The sequence below is a fragment of the Acinonyx jubatus genome, chromosome C1 (assembly GCF_027475565.1).
Source record: "Acinonyx jubatus isolate Ajub_Pintada_27869175 chromosome C1, VMU_Ajub_asm_v1.0, whole genome shotgun sequence".
NCBI classification, from domain to species: domain Eukaryota; kingdom Metazoa; phylum Chordata; class Mammalia; order Carnivora; family Felidae; genus Acinonyx; species Acinonyx jubatus.
In genome coordinates, this window is record NC_069381.1 from 146,926,505 (window position 1) to 146,940,615 (window position 14,111).

Genomic DNA, 14,111 nt, shown 5'->3' on the forward strand with positions numbered 1-14,111 from the left:
GCCATCTACAAGGATTAGAAAAAGTCACATCAATACATGAAGATGATTTCATGCTTTGAATTCAATTATGGGATCAGTTCAGGAAAGAGGTAAAGTAATTTGAAAGAAACTGAAATCCCATTATCACCCTTACTTTTTAAAAAGCATTCATTTAAAATTTTTGGTCCTTTTATTATAAAGTAGACAAAAGTACAGAGACACAACTCAAAACAAAAATTCACAAGACAGTAAAGTCTCTGTTATTATGTATCTTTCTTCAGTAAGGAGACAACAAGCAAGAAGATGGTGAGTAAACAAGATGCATTTGGATAGTATTAAGTGCTTTGAAGAAGATAAAATATGGGGTTGTGATATTGAGAATGTGGGGCGTTCAGGGAAGGCCTGAGGAGGTGACATATGATCATACAGAGATTTGAATGACGTGGGCGGGGGCAGCCATGCCAAGGATAGGGGAAGGGGAGGGCAGTCTGGCAGAAGAGCCAGCAGGTGGTTGAGTCCCCAGGGGCTCAGTATGGATAAACAGAGTGAACAGCAAGAACGGTAAAAGATAACGTCAAAAAGAAAGGCAGGGGCACGGGCACCTCATCTAGGGCTTGTAGCCCATGGAAATTCAAAATTAGTAATGTAGACTGATCCACATGGCCACAGAATGAGGACTTACTCTGAATATGCTTATTCACTCACCTCATACCGCCGATGGGAAATCATTGACCCAATAAACATATACTGATCACATACTGTGTGCAAAAAGCACCATTATAGAAGAACTTTCTAAAAGGGATGCCATGGGACCTTACTCAGGAATTTACACATGTTTTATTTATTTTGATTTTCAAGATAATAACTAAGAACATAAGATCACTTATACTAATAAATTCCAAAATAACAGAGAACAATAACAATGATTTCCACCTCAACATTAAATTTATACTGCATGCAATATGAAAGGTGCTTTTCTGTTAAGATCTTGCCATTCAGCTAATTCTGTGATAATCTTGAAAAGCTCTTTCTTGACTTAGTTCTAAGTCTAATGTAATTTTCTGATGGTGTTTGGATAGAAGATTGTGAAGTATGATGAAAAACATGGTTTTTTTCAGCCCTGTATCATCAACATGTATGTGAATGTAATCAGTAACCACAACTATCCAAACCCACATAATGTGGCACTCATGATGGTTTCTAGTTGCAATAATTACCCTTCATTTTGTATGAAGAGAACAGAAGAAAGGAAATCAAGATTTGCCATGCCTGCAATAGGTACAAGCCATCGAGTTCTCACTTAATGCTCATGATGGTCGTTCGGGGTATTATCTCCAAGTGCAATGAGTTGGGTAACTTGATCAAGGCCATACAATCTGTACCTAACTCCAAAGTTTATGCTCTTTCTAAGTTAATCCTTACAGCCTCCTGACTGATAGAGGCTGGTTAATTACTAGCATTAATTTATTCAACATGCCCTTCTTAAGCTTTGGAAAAGCCTAGTTAACAAGGAAAAAAGAACAAAATTTTCCAAAGATACCTTGTCCTCTATTACTGATCAAAAACAACTTCTCTGAAAAGACAGATATCAAAATCTAGAAATAGATTGTTTTAAAAATCTGACAGGAAAAGTATGTTTTGACTAACATGAGGTATGAGGGCATGGCAGCCCGGAGGGTGGGTTACACAGGCGTTTAGATGTTACTGGCAAACATAATGAGGGTGTGTAGGGGAGGGCGGGGTCACGAAACAGTCCAGCCTTGTCTTACTCAAAAAATAGGCTCAGTGTGAAGTATGAAAATCGGCACATCTTGTTTCTGCCCCTCCAAAGGCAGCAGATGGCATAACTAGTCCTAAATGCTGATCCACAAGGGCTCTCAGGAAAGGAGCTTTGATTCTGAGAGCAAGTTCTGAGCTGCTTACTCTAGCTGCCTCCAACACTGAGATCCGTTCAACTATTTCTGCCTGTCAGCAGGCTTCCAGGAAGAACTTACAAAATGGGAGCGAAATTCAGGGAGAAAAAAACCCCAAAAACAAAACACAAAACCAAAAAAAAAAAAAAAAAAAACCCACTTGCAGAAGTATTTTATTCAAACCCACACAAGTATTCCCTTGGTTCTTGTTTATTTTGCTCTTTAATTCCTGGAACTGTTTAATCAATAGTGTTTCTGGATGGAAGTCTTCCCCCCCCCCCCATTCAATTTTTTTGACATGCTTGTATAAAAAAACTTATAAACTAAAAGCTTGTAAACAAACAAACATCCCACATATTCAACGGAATTGTCTATTTTCCTCCGTAGTCATTTTGGCAATGACTGACTAATCACGTGTGATTTTTACAGATGACACTTGCACAACAGCAGAGCAGACTTAAAGACTTTTTAAAATCACACGACGTAAGACGAATCTGAGCTTAGCCTGTTCACGTCCCACCGCGATCCAGGGGTTAGCTGGCTGAACTGTTTTCCTGTTTCAACAACGTGAACACCAAGCGGCTGGACAAACAAGCCGGCGAGCACGGGAGGGCCTGCTTCCTCCCGCCCCCACCCTCCGTCCGCAATACGCAGAGGGAAAATCTCCGCAGCCGACTTCCCCGCTTCTCATTTCGGCCCCAAATGGCCCTGAAGCTCCCCTGGCGTGCGGCTCTAAGTCCCTCTGCTCTGCCATCAGACAGCACCCCCGTTTGGGAACCCCTCCCCGCTAGTGGGGTCTGCGCCGAGGCTGTGCGCACGGTGGGCGAGAAAGGGCAAGCTCGGGTCTTCGACGGGTCTTTCCCTGGGGCGCGCTCTCGGAACCCGCTGCACCAGGGGGCGCCGGGCGGGGGCCGGGAGGTGACCGGACGCAGGGCCCCGGGGCAGGGGGGCAGGCAGGAGGGCGCCCGGCGTGGGCGCGCAGAGCAGGGTAGGGCTAGACGCCCGGTCGGGAGGCCGCGCCTCCGGGCCACCCTCGGGCGGCCAGCGGCTGGAGCTACACCACCGTGCCGGGGGTGAGGGCTACCGCTCGGGGTTTGGCTGCCGGGAGGAGGAGGGGACGCGGCAAGGGGCAGCTCACCAGCGACGGCGGCGGCGGCGAGGCCCAGCAGCGGGAGCAGGAGAGCCGGCAGCGCGGCCCGGGGCATGACGGCGCGTGCGGGCGCCCAGCTGCGCTCCTCGGAAGTGCGGGGCGCGGCGAATCCCGCCCACGCGGCCGGTCGCAGGGGGCGGGGGAGAAAGGCCAAGGGGGCGGAAGGGGGCCCGCCGGGGGCTGACCCGGCCGCGAGAGCCCGCCCGTGCGCCGCCTCTGCGAAGTCTCTGTTGTATTTGGAACTTGCCCTTTGAACTGGAATAATTTCGGACTCTCAAAAATGTTGCAAGAGTCCGAAGAATTTCCGTAACCCTTCAGCCAGCTTCTCTAAATGTTAACAACGTGTATAACTCCAGTAAAATGGTCAAAGCCGGGAAATTAAAACTGATATAATGCTATTAACTAATCTTCAGCTTTTATCACATTTCGCCAATTGTCCCTCTAACGGTCTTTTTCGTTGTTGTTCTGCGTGCGTGTGTGTGTGTGTGTGTGTGTGTGTCCTTTTCTGTTCTAAAATCCAGTCCGGCATTATACATTGCATTGAGATGTCTTCTCTCCTTAGTCTCCTTTAATGTGGGACAGTTCCTCTGTCATTGTTTGTCTTTCCCCCATCTCATTTGAAGAGTACTGGCCATTTTGTAGAATGTCCTTCAGTTTTGGTGTGTCTCATGTATCCTCTGGAGGGAAGTTGGAAGAACAGGATTCAGGTTATGTTTTTGTTTCTTTGGCGAGACTACCACAGAAATGATGTGTCCTGCCCAGGAGAGACACCATGTCAGTATGTCTTATCACTGGTGATGCTAATTTTGAACACTCGGTCCAAGTGTCTGCCAGATTCCTCCTTTGGATCTAGTGGTCAGAAACCTTTTCAAAGGCTCCTCCCAGTGGACTGTGTCTCTCAGACAACTTTCATCTGTTATCAGCTTCAGGGATTGAGGACTTTAAACTATATTTGCACAGCCCCTGAAAGGAAGGAACGCTGCCCATACCTTGATCTCAAACTTCTAGCCTCGAGAACTGTGAGACAATAAGTTTCTCTTTTTAAAGGAAAAAAACAAAAACAAAAAAACTGTGCTTGCTGTAAGTATAATCTAAGCAGCTATGAACTGACTGGCGAGGCATCTAGAACCAGATAACACAAAGCACAAACAAGAGCCAAGTAAGACTGTTTGTTTAAACCCCAGACATAGTCTCATGTCTTCAGTGAAACGCTGCTTTAAAGTCAAGTCTAAATTCAACAATAAAAACACAAACAACTCAATTTACAAGTGTACCAATGGTCTGAGTAGACATTTCACCAAAGAAGATTTACAGATGGTAAAAAGCATACGAAAGCACTCGACATCATAGGTCACTAAAGAATTGCAAATTAAAATAAAAATGAGATACCACCATACACCTATTAGAATGGCTAAAATCCAAAACACTGACAACAACTGTTGAAGAAGATGAGGAGCAAGAGGAACTCTGAATCATTGCTGGTGGGAATACAAAATGGTACAACCACTCGGGAAGACGGTTTGGCAGCTTCTTAACAGAACTATTTATATCCATCCTTACCATACAATGCAACAATTGTGCTTCTTGGTATTTGCCTGAACAAGTTGAAAACTTGCATACACACAAAAAGTTGGATACATATGTTTATAGCAGCTTTATTCACAATTGCCAAAACCTGAAAGCAAACAAGATGTCTTCCCATAGGTGATGAACAAACTGTGGTACATTAATACAATGGAATATTATTCAGCACTAAAAAGAAATGAACTGTCAGGTCATTAAAAGACATTAAGAACCTTAAATATATAATACAGTATTAGTAGCTGTAATCACTATGCTGTACATTGGACCTTCTGAACTTACTCATCTTATAACTAGAAGTTTTTGTCCTTTGTCCAACATCTCCCCATTTCTTCTACCCTCAAGCCCCTGGTAACCACAACTCTGCTGTTTCTATGAGTTCAGCTATTTTTTATTTCATATATAAGTGACATCATACAGCATTTGTCTTTCTGTCTTACTTTTTTGTTTTTGTATTGAGATATAAATTGACATATAACATTATATTAATTTCAGGTGTATAACATAATGATTCTATATTTGTATATGTCATGAAATGATCACCATAGTAAGTTTACTTAACATCCATTGCCATATATAATTATACATATTTTTCTTAAAAAAAGAAAAAAATATATATTTTTTTGCTTGTGATGCTGACTTATTTCACTGAGCATAATGTCCTCAAGTTTTATCCATGTTGTCACAAATGGCAGTTTCCTTCTTTCTCGTGGTTAAATAATATTCCACTATGTGTGTATGTGTGATACAGGTATCTATACATAATTTATTTTATCCATTCATTTATTGACAACTAACTAGGTTCCTTCTATGTCTTGGCTATTGTAAATAATCCTGCAGTGAACAGGGGAGTACAGATATCCCCTCAAGATCTTGTTCTCATTTCCTTTGAATATACACCCAGAAGTGGGATTGCTGGATCATATGATAATTATATATATTTTTTCTTTTCTTTTCTTTTCTTTCTTTCTTTCTTTTTTTTTTTTTTTTTAAAGTAAGCTCTACACCCAATGTGGGGCTTGAACTCATGGCCACAAGATCAAGAGTCTCATGCTCTACCGACTGAGCCAGCCAGGTGCCTCTGGTAATCCTATTTTTAATTTTTTGTGGATGGGTCCTCTTCTTTCTTCTTCACAGGCTCCTGTTCCTCAACTTCAGTGAGGTGACTGAGGAAAGGTAGAGGAAATCGATCAATTTTCCTGGTTGTCAGCAGTACAAATATATGGCTTTTAATTTTATCTGGGTCCTGTATGCCTTTTCTATGATCCTTTTATTTGTCTCGGTCATTGTCCTCCCCCATTCCTCTAATCGGGTATTGCAAAATGTTTTATTAACACTCTTCAAACTGAGACCCAATTTGCTACTCATGTTTCTCAGTAGAAGATCTTGCCTTCTACTCCATAGAGAAAGGGGGGCCATCAGGTCTAGACAAAAATTTTCAAATACTTTCCTGCTCTCCCTTTCTCTTCCACACAGGTCTTCCTTGTGTGGCCTCAGAGAGGACGGCAGTCTTCTCTGTCCCATCCAAACCCGGTTCCTTTTTCTGTGGGTTTCGACCTGCCCTTCTCCATCTTCCCCAAGATCTTCTTCTATGACTCCATCTCTCTTCCCTGCATCATTAATTTCTCTCTGCCCACTCTTTGTGGATCTTTCGATTTGTTTTGCTTTGTTCCTCTCAGTTTCTAATCTGTGAACCTCTTTCCCTCCTTCTTTGGAAAAAAAACCTTCTTCAACCCACCTTCTCCCTCTCCTTTCCTTTTCCACCATACTTTTCAGAATCTCACGTTCCCCATTTTCTAATTTCCCTTTCACTTTGCAGCTCACTCTGGATTCTGGCTCCACTCTGCTACATTTCCACTGGCTTAGATCACCAGTGTTTTCCTAGTTTCTGGAGTCCAGTTTTATCTGACTTTGTTTCTCTATTGCTTAGCAATTGGAAGAGAGATGGAGTCCTGGGAGAAGATCTTGGGGAAGATGGAGAAGGGCAGGTCTAAGCCCATAGAAAGAGGAACTGGGTTTGGATTGACTTGATGTTACATTGCATTAAAAGGGTGAACTTGGCCAGTGAACTTACACCCTAGGGCTTCCCAGACTGTCAGTCCACATAAGGTTCCTGGGGAAGGTCCCTGGGCTGGGCATTGCTGAGATCCCTTTTGGCCTGAGATAGGTAGGAGGCCTAGATAATTTTAGACCAAAACACAGAGGGAGTCCTCCTCTGTATTTCAGCTCCTGTAGGCTCAGGAGTGGGGAAAATGGGATGAAAAGGAGAGGTTGATGAGGAAGACCAGTGAAGAGGCTGGTGCAAACAATCCGGGGAGAAAAAAAAAATTATAAAGGCCTGAATTGAAAGAGCTGATAATGGAGACAGCCACTCTGTGAGAAGCCTGAGATAAAATTGACTGAATTGTTGAATTAAGGAGATGAGAAAGAGATGATTGGAGGATGAATTCTGAATTTCTAGCTTGGGGGAAAAGGAGTGTAGTGTTTTCATATTGATTGAAAGAGAATATACGAAAACTTAGGGGAAATGGAAAAAAAATTTCTAAACTTCTGCTTCTGATTAATTTAGCTTGGAAAAAAAAGAGAAATACACATATACTAAATTTGCTGAAATGTAGATAATTGTAAGAACATTTTAATTTAGAACATGCAGGGAATTAGAGGTGACTTTGTATGGATGATGAGGTCTAGTCAAAATAAGTCTTTGACATCTAGCTAAAATTTGTTTTCTTAAACAAGATAAAATTATTGAACTAATAACAATTAAGTCTTCACTTCCCCAAGAGGGCTTTAGGATTAAAGGAATCTAAGATAAAGGAATGTGAATCTCTTTCTGTAGCATAAATTTAGCAGTGGCTTGAGGATTTGGGGTTACCAACATTATGGTAGTCATTTGCAGAAGACAACTGCCAGATAATGGCAACATCCTGCCCCAGGATCCGGGAGGGGAACATGCTGTGTGTGGGGAGAAAGGACGAAAAAGAGGATGATCAGTGGTATCACTTCCACATTTGTCCCCTGTACCTGATCATTAGGTTTATCTACTTGCTTTTTTAGGTACCCGGTTTTAAGAGATCAATTTTGTCAGACCGCATGTGAGGGTTGAATTAGCTAGGGAAGACTGGAAAAGGCTGTCTTCATTTCTATTGATCCATCTGCAACTGGTCAAATGAGGAAGTGAACACCATATGGGCAGTTGTGGTCATGCTGAGAAGGACTTTCATGTAGATTATCCAGTGGGAGTTAGAAATATGAGCCTGGAACTTGATATGTAATCTACTGACTTAGAAGTGGCTGATGAATGCCTTGGGCTGGGAGGTAGGGGAGAATCTCCTGAGGGAGCACTATGAGAAGTAAGAGTGGATCGTAGATGGAATTTCTGCTGATCTAATAGTTAAAAGACTTGCTGAGAACTGCTGAGTCAATGGCATCTGAAAAAGAGACTCAAATCAAACATTCAGAGATACAGGATGATATTTATTCTTTAAAAAATGTACACAAAATCTTAAGGATACCTCACATTACAACAGCTATATATTTACCTTTTCTTATACTACATGCCTCACATAATAAAACCCAATCTAGAGATGGTTTTGAGATACATTTTTTCAACAAGGATCAACAACACTTTCACCAAAAAAATGAAACAAGTTTATTATAGCATCGCTACTATATATAGCTGTGTTTTCACATCAAGTTGGTTTAGTTCTTTGAAGAAAGTCTTTAACAACTAAAATGGTAGAGATCACAGGGTAAGAGGACCTAGTCTAACAAATTCAGTAAAAGATATTTCAGGACAACCATACTATACTTTAGACTATACTAAAACTGTCTTTTGAAAATTATTTATAAGTTTATCATACTACAAACACTCTAAAATTTTAAAATAAATGTATGGATATTATACAAAAATATTCTAAAGTATAAATATAAACACTGAATAAAACATTCACCATGTTCAGTGGAAACTATCATTCAAAATATATTCTAGGTGGTAAACTTAAAGTGATAACCACCAAACAGTGTTTCTTTAATTATTCATCACTTAAAATAGTAGTAATCACAAAGTTTACAGTTTCATTATAAAATTTTCAGTTTCACAAATGCAAGATACACAATTTCTTGTATACATAGACACCTTTTCTATGTAGCTCACAGAAAAAGGCATTAAAGTAACACAAACTTCTTAGTCAAAATTTGACATGTCACATAAAGCATAAAAATTGCAAAATTTTCAAGAACTTATATCCTTAGCTGATTCCCTTTAAGAGGGAAAGAGTTAAATATTGTACATAAGAAAAGACAAAAACCACACTGCTACCGTATACCTAAATCAATCTAAAAACAATGTTCCTGTATACTTTAGAAAAATGTTAAGTATTAAATCTTCTTTAAAAGCCATCATTTTATGAATAACTATGACAAAACAAAATATTTGCATTTAATCAATTTTAGTATGAAATATGTTTGGAATAGTATAAGAAGCATCTTGCCAAGAGCATTATTTTGCTGTATAAAAAAGTAAGCATATCTCATTAATAATTTCTCCTAAGTGCTACAAATGACTATTTTAAAACAATGTTGATATTATTTACAGTTATGTTTTTACCTTGAGGTACAGATTTTGCATTAGGCTAGATTTTTTTTTTTTTTTAGTAGGCTCCATACCCAATGTGGGGCTTGAACTCACAACCCTGAGATCAAGAGTTGCATGCTCTACTGACTGAGCCAGCCAAGCACCCCTAGGCTGGATATTTTTAAAAGCAAAAAGGTAGACTTGTGACTTATTAACATGCCAATTTTAAGTTAAAATACCATTAAAATATACATATCCTAGTTACTAACTACATTCTTACAGAGAAAATGCACATGAAATTTATTACCCTACAAATAACTTGGACTTTAGTCCCAGCTTTGGCTCTTTTCCATTCTATTAAGTAAAGTTTTAAACATGGCATTTTGTGGATAATTCACTGTAGATACTAGGATTGCAATTAAACAACTGAAAAAGTACTAATGACTTCTACTTTAGAACAGAGTAAATACTGACACTGGGAAAATCTGAGAAGGCTCATTTTCCTTAACATGTTAGTGCAAATTAACAAACTTTTAGAAGAATTTACTCATGGAAAGTGGGAAGCATAATCTCATCTTCATTCATTCCTTGTTCATATCGAACTGAAGAGAAGACTGCCCAGTGCAAACGGTTCCTTTGGAAGAGGAACCAAATCAGTGCACTGATGAGAGCTAAGACACTTAGCACAGCAAATGTGATAGTTATTCCTCGGTAATCAGAGCCTAGAATACGGAAAGGTTTGACATTGGAGGAGAGAATATAAAAGCTATCATTATTGACCTAATACATTAGGCTGTGTGTCACATTGTAAACTCTGTACGAATTAGACACAATAAGTACTTGATTGTTTCATAGCATTAACACAGAATTCAAAGTCATCATCAAACACTCAAGTATTTTCTTTACAGATTTAACTGTTTTCCTTTTCATTCAAATCCTATTCATTGTTTTAGCAATTTTCTTCTAAAGAACTTAGAGCATTATCATTATTCTCACTTTCCCTCCTCCTCATCATCCTTTCTGAGAACATTACTCCCAGTATGTTACCTTACTTTGATAGCAAATTGCTGTAAGTTGTAAATTTTTGTGTTTGACTCACCCAGTGCCAAATAAAGTGTTATTTGCTTTAAAGCAAATTTATGACTTTAGGATGACTTCATTTAGCTAATAGCTATTCAATTTCAAATGCTCTCCCAGGCCCCTTCTCTACATGCTGCACAGATGGACTCATTCTGTCCCCTTGTTTTAAACATCATCTCTAAGCTGACCTCCCTTCTCTTTCATATGTCCAACTGCATGCTAGACATTCCATATGAATATCTCATCTCCATATGGACAGTTCAAAATGCCAAATCAGAACTCTCAGCTTACATCACCCTAACCCTGCTCCTGGGCTCCCCCCATAATCTTCCAGTTGTTTTCCATTTCACTCAGCATAGAACCTGAACTCTTCAGCCTGGCTTCCAGAGCCCTAGGTGGCTGGTACGTGCCTACCTTTCAGCTCTTCCTTGAGCACTCGTCAAGCTTGTTCTGCTTGAGGCTTTTTGCTCCATCTGGTACCTCTCCCTGGCGTGCCTTTTCCCCTGATCTTTGTTTGGCTGGCCTTTCAAATCTCAGCTTCAGTGTCTCCTACTCTTAGACATCTTCCCTGATAACCTAATCTAGTGTAGCCATCCCCATACCCAGCACACAAAACCCAGCATACAGTAGACACTCCAAATATTTGCTGAATCAATGCATGAATATATAGATACCAATCACTTAGTACTGGCGATTTATCTTCAATATTTATTCACCAAAAGGACGCTTTTATGCTAAATCTTTAAAAATGTTGCCATGAAAAACTTAGAGCTCCTTTCTCTAGAAATGAAATTAAGGTAAGATTTTTTCTGGTTATTCTATGCATCAATTCAGGATGAAACCTAAGTTTGAATTATGACTTTCTACAGATGTTCCTTCCAGGAAATTTTAAGTAATTAAATCCAGTTTTGCACTGTTGCTAAGCTAATCATGAGTTTTATGGGAATGAGGAGAAAGGAAGCAAGCTTGACCTTTTACATATCTGACCGACAGAATCAAATATATCTTAAGAACATATTCAAAGAAATGAGCTCCCTAATATTCTGGCAGCTTCTATTTTTCTTAGGAAATAATTACACAAAGTTTAGGCTGTTTGTGGTTTCACCTGGGAGTCTTAGACATCTTGGTATTTATTATCTCTTACAATATATTTTTCTGAGGGAAAGCATCTGTGTAGCTTAAGCAATTTTTTTGGTTATCCTTTAAGGACTAAATAAGGACTTCAGGAGGCAAGTGCAAAACATTGCACATAATTGAGTTGTACATTTACTTCCTGACCTGTTCTGCAAAAATATTCCTTAAGGGCAGGTTCCATACTTACCCAGAGGAGCTTTGCAGACAACCCTTCCATAGCCATGTGAACATTCAACTTTTATCCAAGTTTCATTTGAAGCTAACAAAATGCTACATTTTCCATCACCACTCTTAATTTTATTTGCCCATTTGACAAATGTCACTTTTGATCCATCCAACCAATTCCAAGACTGATCTAAAGAAAGAAATTAAGTTTATTGTCTCTAAATTTCTAAGGTAGAAAGGCATGTGGCTCGTATAACTCATTTACATAGAACTATGCTATGCCACTGTTGAAAATGAAACTTATTAAAAATGAAAAAAATTTTTAAATGAAAATATTTAAAAAAAATCAGTCCTTCAGTTGCATTTGTCACATTTCAAGTGCTCCATAGCCATATATGGCTAGTGACTACTCTGTTACACAGCACAGATATAGAACATTTCCATCTTTGCGGAAAGTTCTATTAGCACTGATACAAAATGTGGTGTTTTGATTAAAAAGTAGAATGCTTGCACATTCATTGTGGAAGGGATAGATTTCTAAAGACCTGCATCTCCATCAGCAACCTCACCTCCTACTAAAACTCTTATCATTAAAGATGTGCTGGGGGAAGAAGGGTCTAGAGGGTCCAGGAGGGTCTCCCCACCAGGACTCCATTTTTATTTTCCAGCTGAGGTAGCACCACCTTGTGGTGATAGTGTAAACACAATTTAGAACTCATTTAGATGGCCAACTTTGAATCCATTCATTTTGACAAGTGCTTAATATTTTGGAATTCACATGTATTTCAATTATTTAGAATTCAACTTTGCATAAAATGTGAAACACACTTCCTATTCTTCTATTGAATCTGTACTCTTCATTCTTTATCCATTTCAAATTCACTAAAATCTTTTTTACCCATTACTGCTTGGATTAATCCATTATTCCTTGAGAAATTCTTCCACAAATCTTTTTTAATTCTGTGCAATTTTACTAAGCTGGTTTGAAAGACAAAATCATCATTAAGAATTAATTATTCTCTTGGGATGCCTGGGTGTCTCAGTAGGTTAAGCGTCCAACTTCGGCTGGGGTCATGATCTCACAGTTCCTGTTAGTGAGTTGGAGCCCACCTCTGGCTCTATGCTGACAGCTAAGAACCTGGAGCCTGCTTCAGATTCTGTGTCTCCCTCTCTCTCTGCCCCTCCCCTGCTTGTGCTCTGTCTCCCTGTCTCTCAACAAATAAACAAACTTAAAAAAAAATTACAGAGGCAGTGTGAGTAGGGAAGGGACAGAAAGAGGGAGAGAGAGAATACTAAGCAGGTTCTGCACTGTCAGTGCAGAGCCTAATGCAATACCGTGAGATCATGATCTGAGCCAAAACCGAGAGTCAGACGCTTAACTGACTGAGCCACCCAGGCACCCCAATATTAAAATTTTTTTAAAAGAATTAATTATTCTCTATGGTAAAAATATTTCAAGACGGAAGAGAACAATAAGAAGAGAACTTTCTGAATAACAGAGTTATAAGCTATAAAAATACGACTGATAGACACTAGAACTCTAAGGAAAGTAAGTCATGGGTTCTTTGTGGGACATGGGGGGCACAAATATCGTTGTAGGAGAAAAAATATGCTATTGATCCAAGTACCTTAAGCATCTAGAACACCCCAGTTGATTTAATCTGACTTTCTATTTCATTAGTATTTTCCATAGGTACTAATAAATCACTTGAATATTCATTAGGATTTTATAAATGTCCAAAACAGCCAGCAGACCTAGCTTATTCATCAATAAGAAGCATTTGAATTAACCACCACTTGACATTCTTTAGCAAGGCTGACTTGGTATTTAGGACAAATTGGAACTCTCTTTGCACACTGTCCACACAAATATGTCACTTACCAGTAGAATGTTGAGATAATCCGAGCCAAACTCTCATGGTAATATTATTATTTTCCCTCATCAGTCTGCTCACAAATTTATTCTCATCTTCATCCTCTATGGTAACAATAGTTGCAGAATGATCTGTTGAAGGAAAACAAATCCTAAACTAATGAGCTTTATGCAAACTAGGGAAATGGCTTATTTTCAAACAGTCATTTGAGAAAAAAAATCAATCTTGATAAAGATCATTGAGAAATTCAAGCTTTACATAGAGAATACTTTTTAAATCTGATATTTGTGTCATATTTTTAAAAGAATAGCATTAATAGATCCCAAAAAAAGTTAGACATATTTCTAGATTGAAACTTTATTTAGAGAAATGTTATGTTTCTTTAAAATGTTTACCTGTTAATATTATTTGACCTTGGGACTGCCTACCAATGAGACCTTTGTATATGAACAGCTAGTTAGAAGAAGTGGGGTATGTGATTGTAAAAAGACATATCAGCATACTCTCCATATAATAGCTCAGCTTTAAATTCGCTTCTATTAAAATGAAAATAAAAGCAAACAGGTTTGGGATATTGAGGAGCATTAGCGTTTCCTTTAATATTATTTTATACATAAATGAACTTGGTTATGCCCATTATATGTTCCCAAATATAGTAT

At 39.0% G+C, this 14,111-nt stretch overlaps 1 protein-coding gene across 2 annotated transcripts in view; it reads right to left on the bottom strand.

Annotated features, from left to right (window-relative positions):
* The window catches only part of LY75 (lymphocyte antigen 75), a 133,693-nt gene that overhangs the window by 26,568 nt on the left and 93,014 nt on the right, over nucleotides 1–14,111 (bottom strand). Inside the window, exons 33-35 of one of the 2 annotated variants that reach the window (XM_027055663.2) lie at nucleotides 13,461–13,583; nucleotides 11,601–11,768; nucleotides 8,080–9,921 (exon numbers count right to left, since the gene is read on the bottom strand). In XM_027055663.2, coding sequence (XP_026911464.1) covers nucleotides 9,743–9,921; nucleotides 11,601–11,768; nucleotides 13,461–13,583 — 470 coding nt within the window. In that variant the 3' untranslated portion in view covers nucleotides 8,080–9,742. Of the gene's footprint in view, nucleotides 1–8,079; nucleotides 9,922–11,600; nucleotides 11,769–13,460; nucleotides 13,584–14,111 lie in introns of those variants that run through there. The other variant, XM_027055664.2, reaches the window with a different exon arrangement.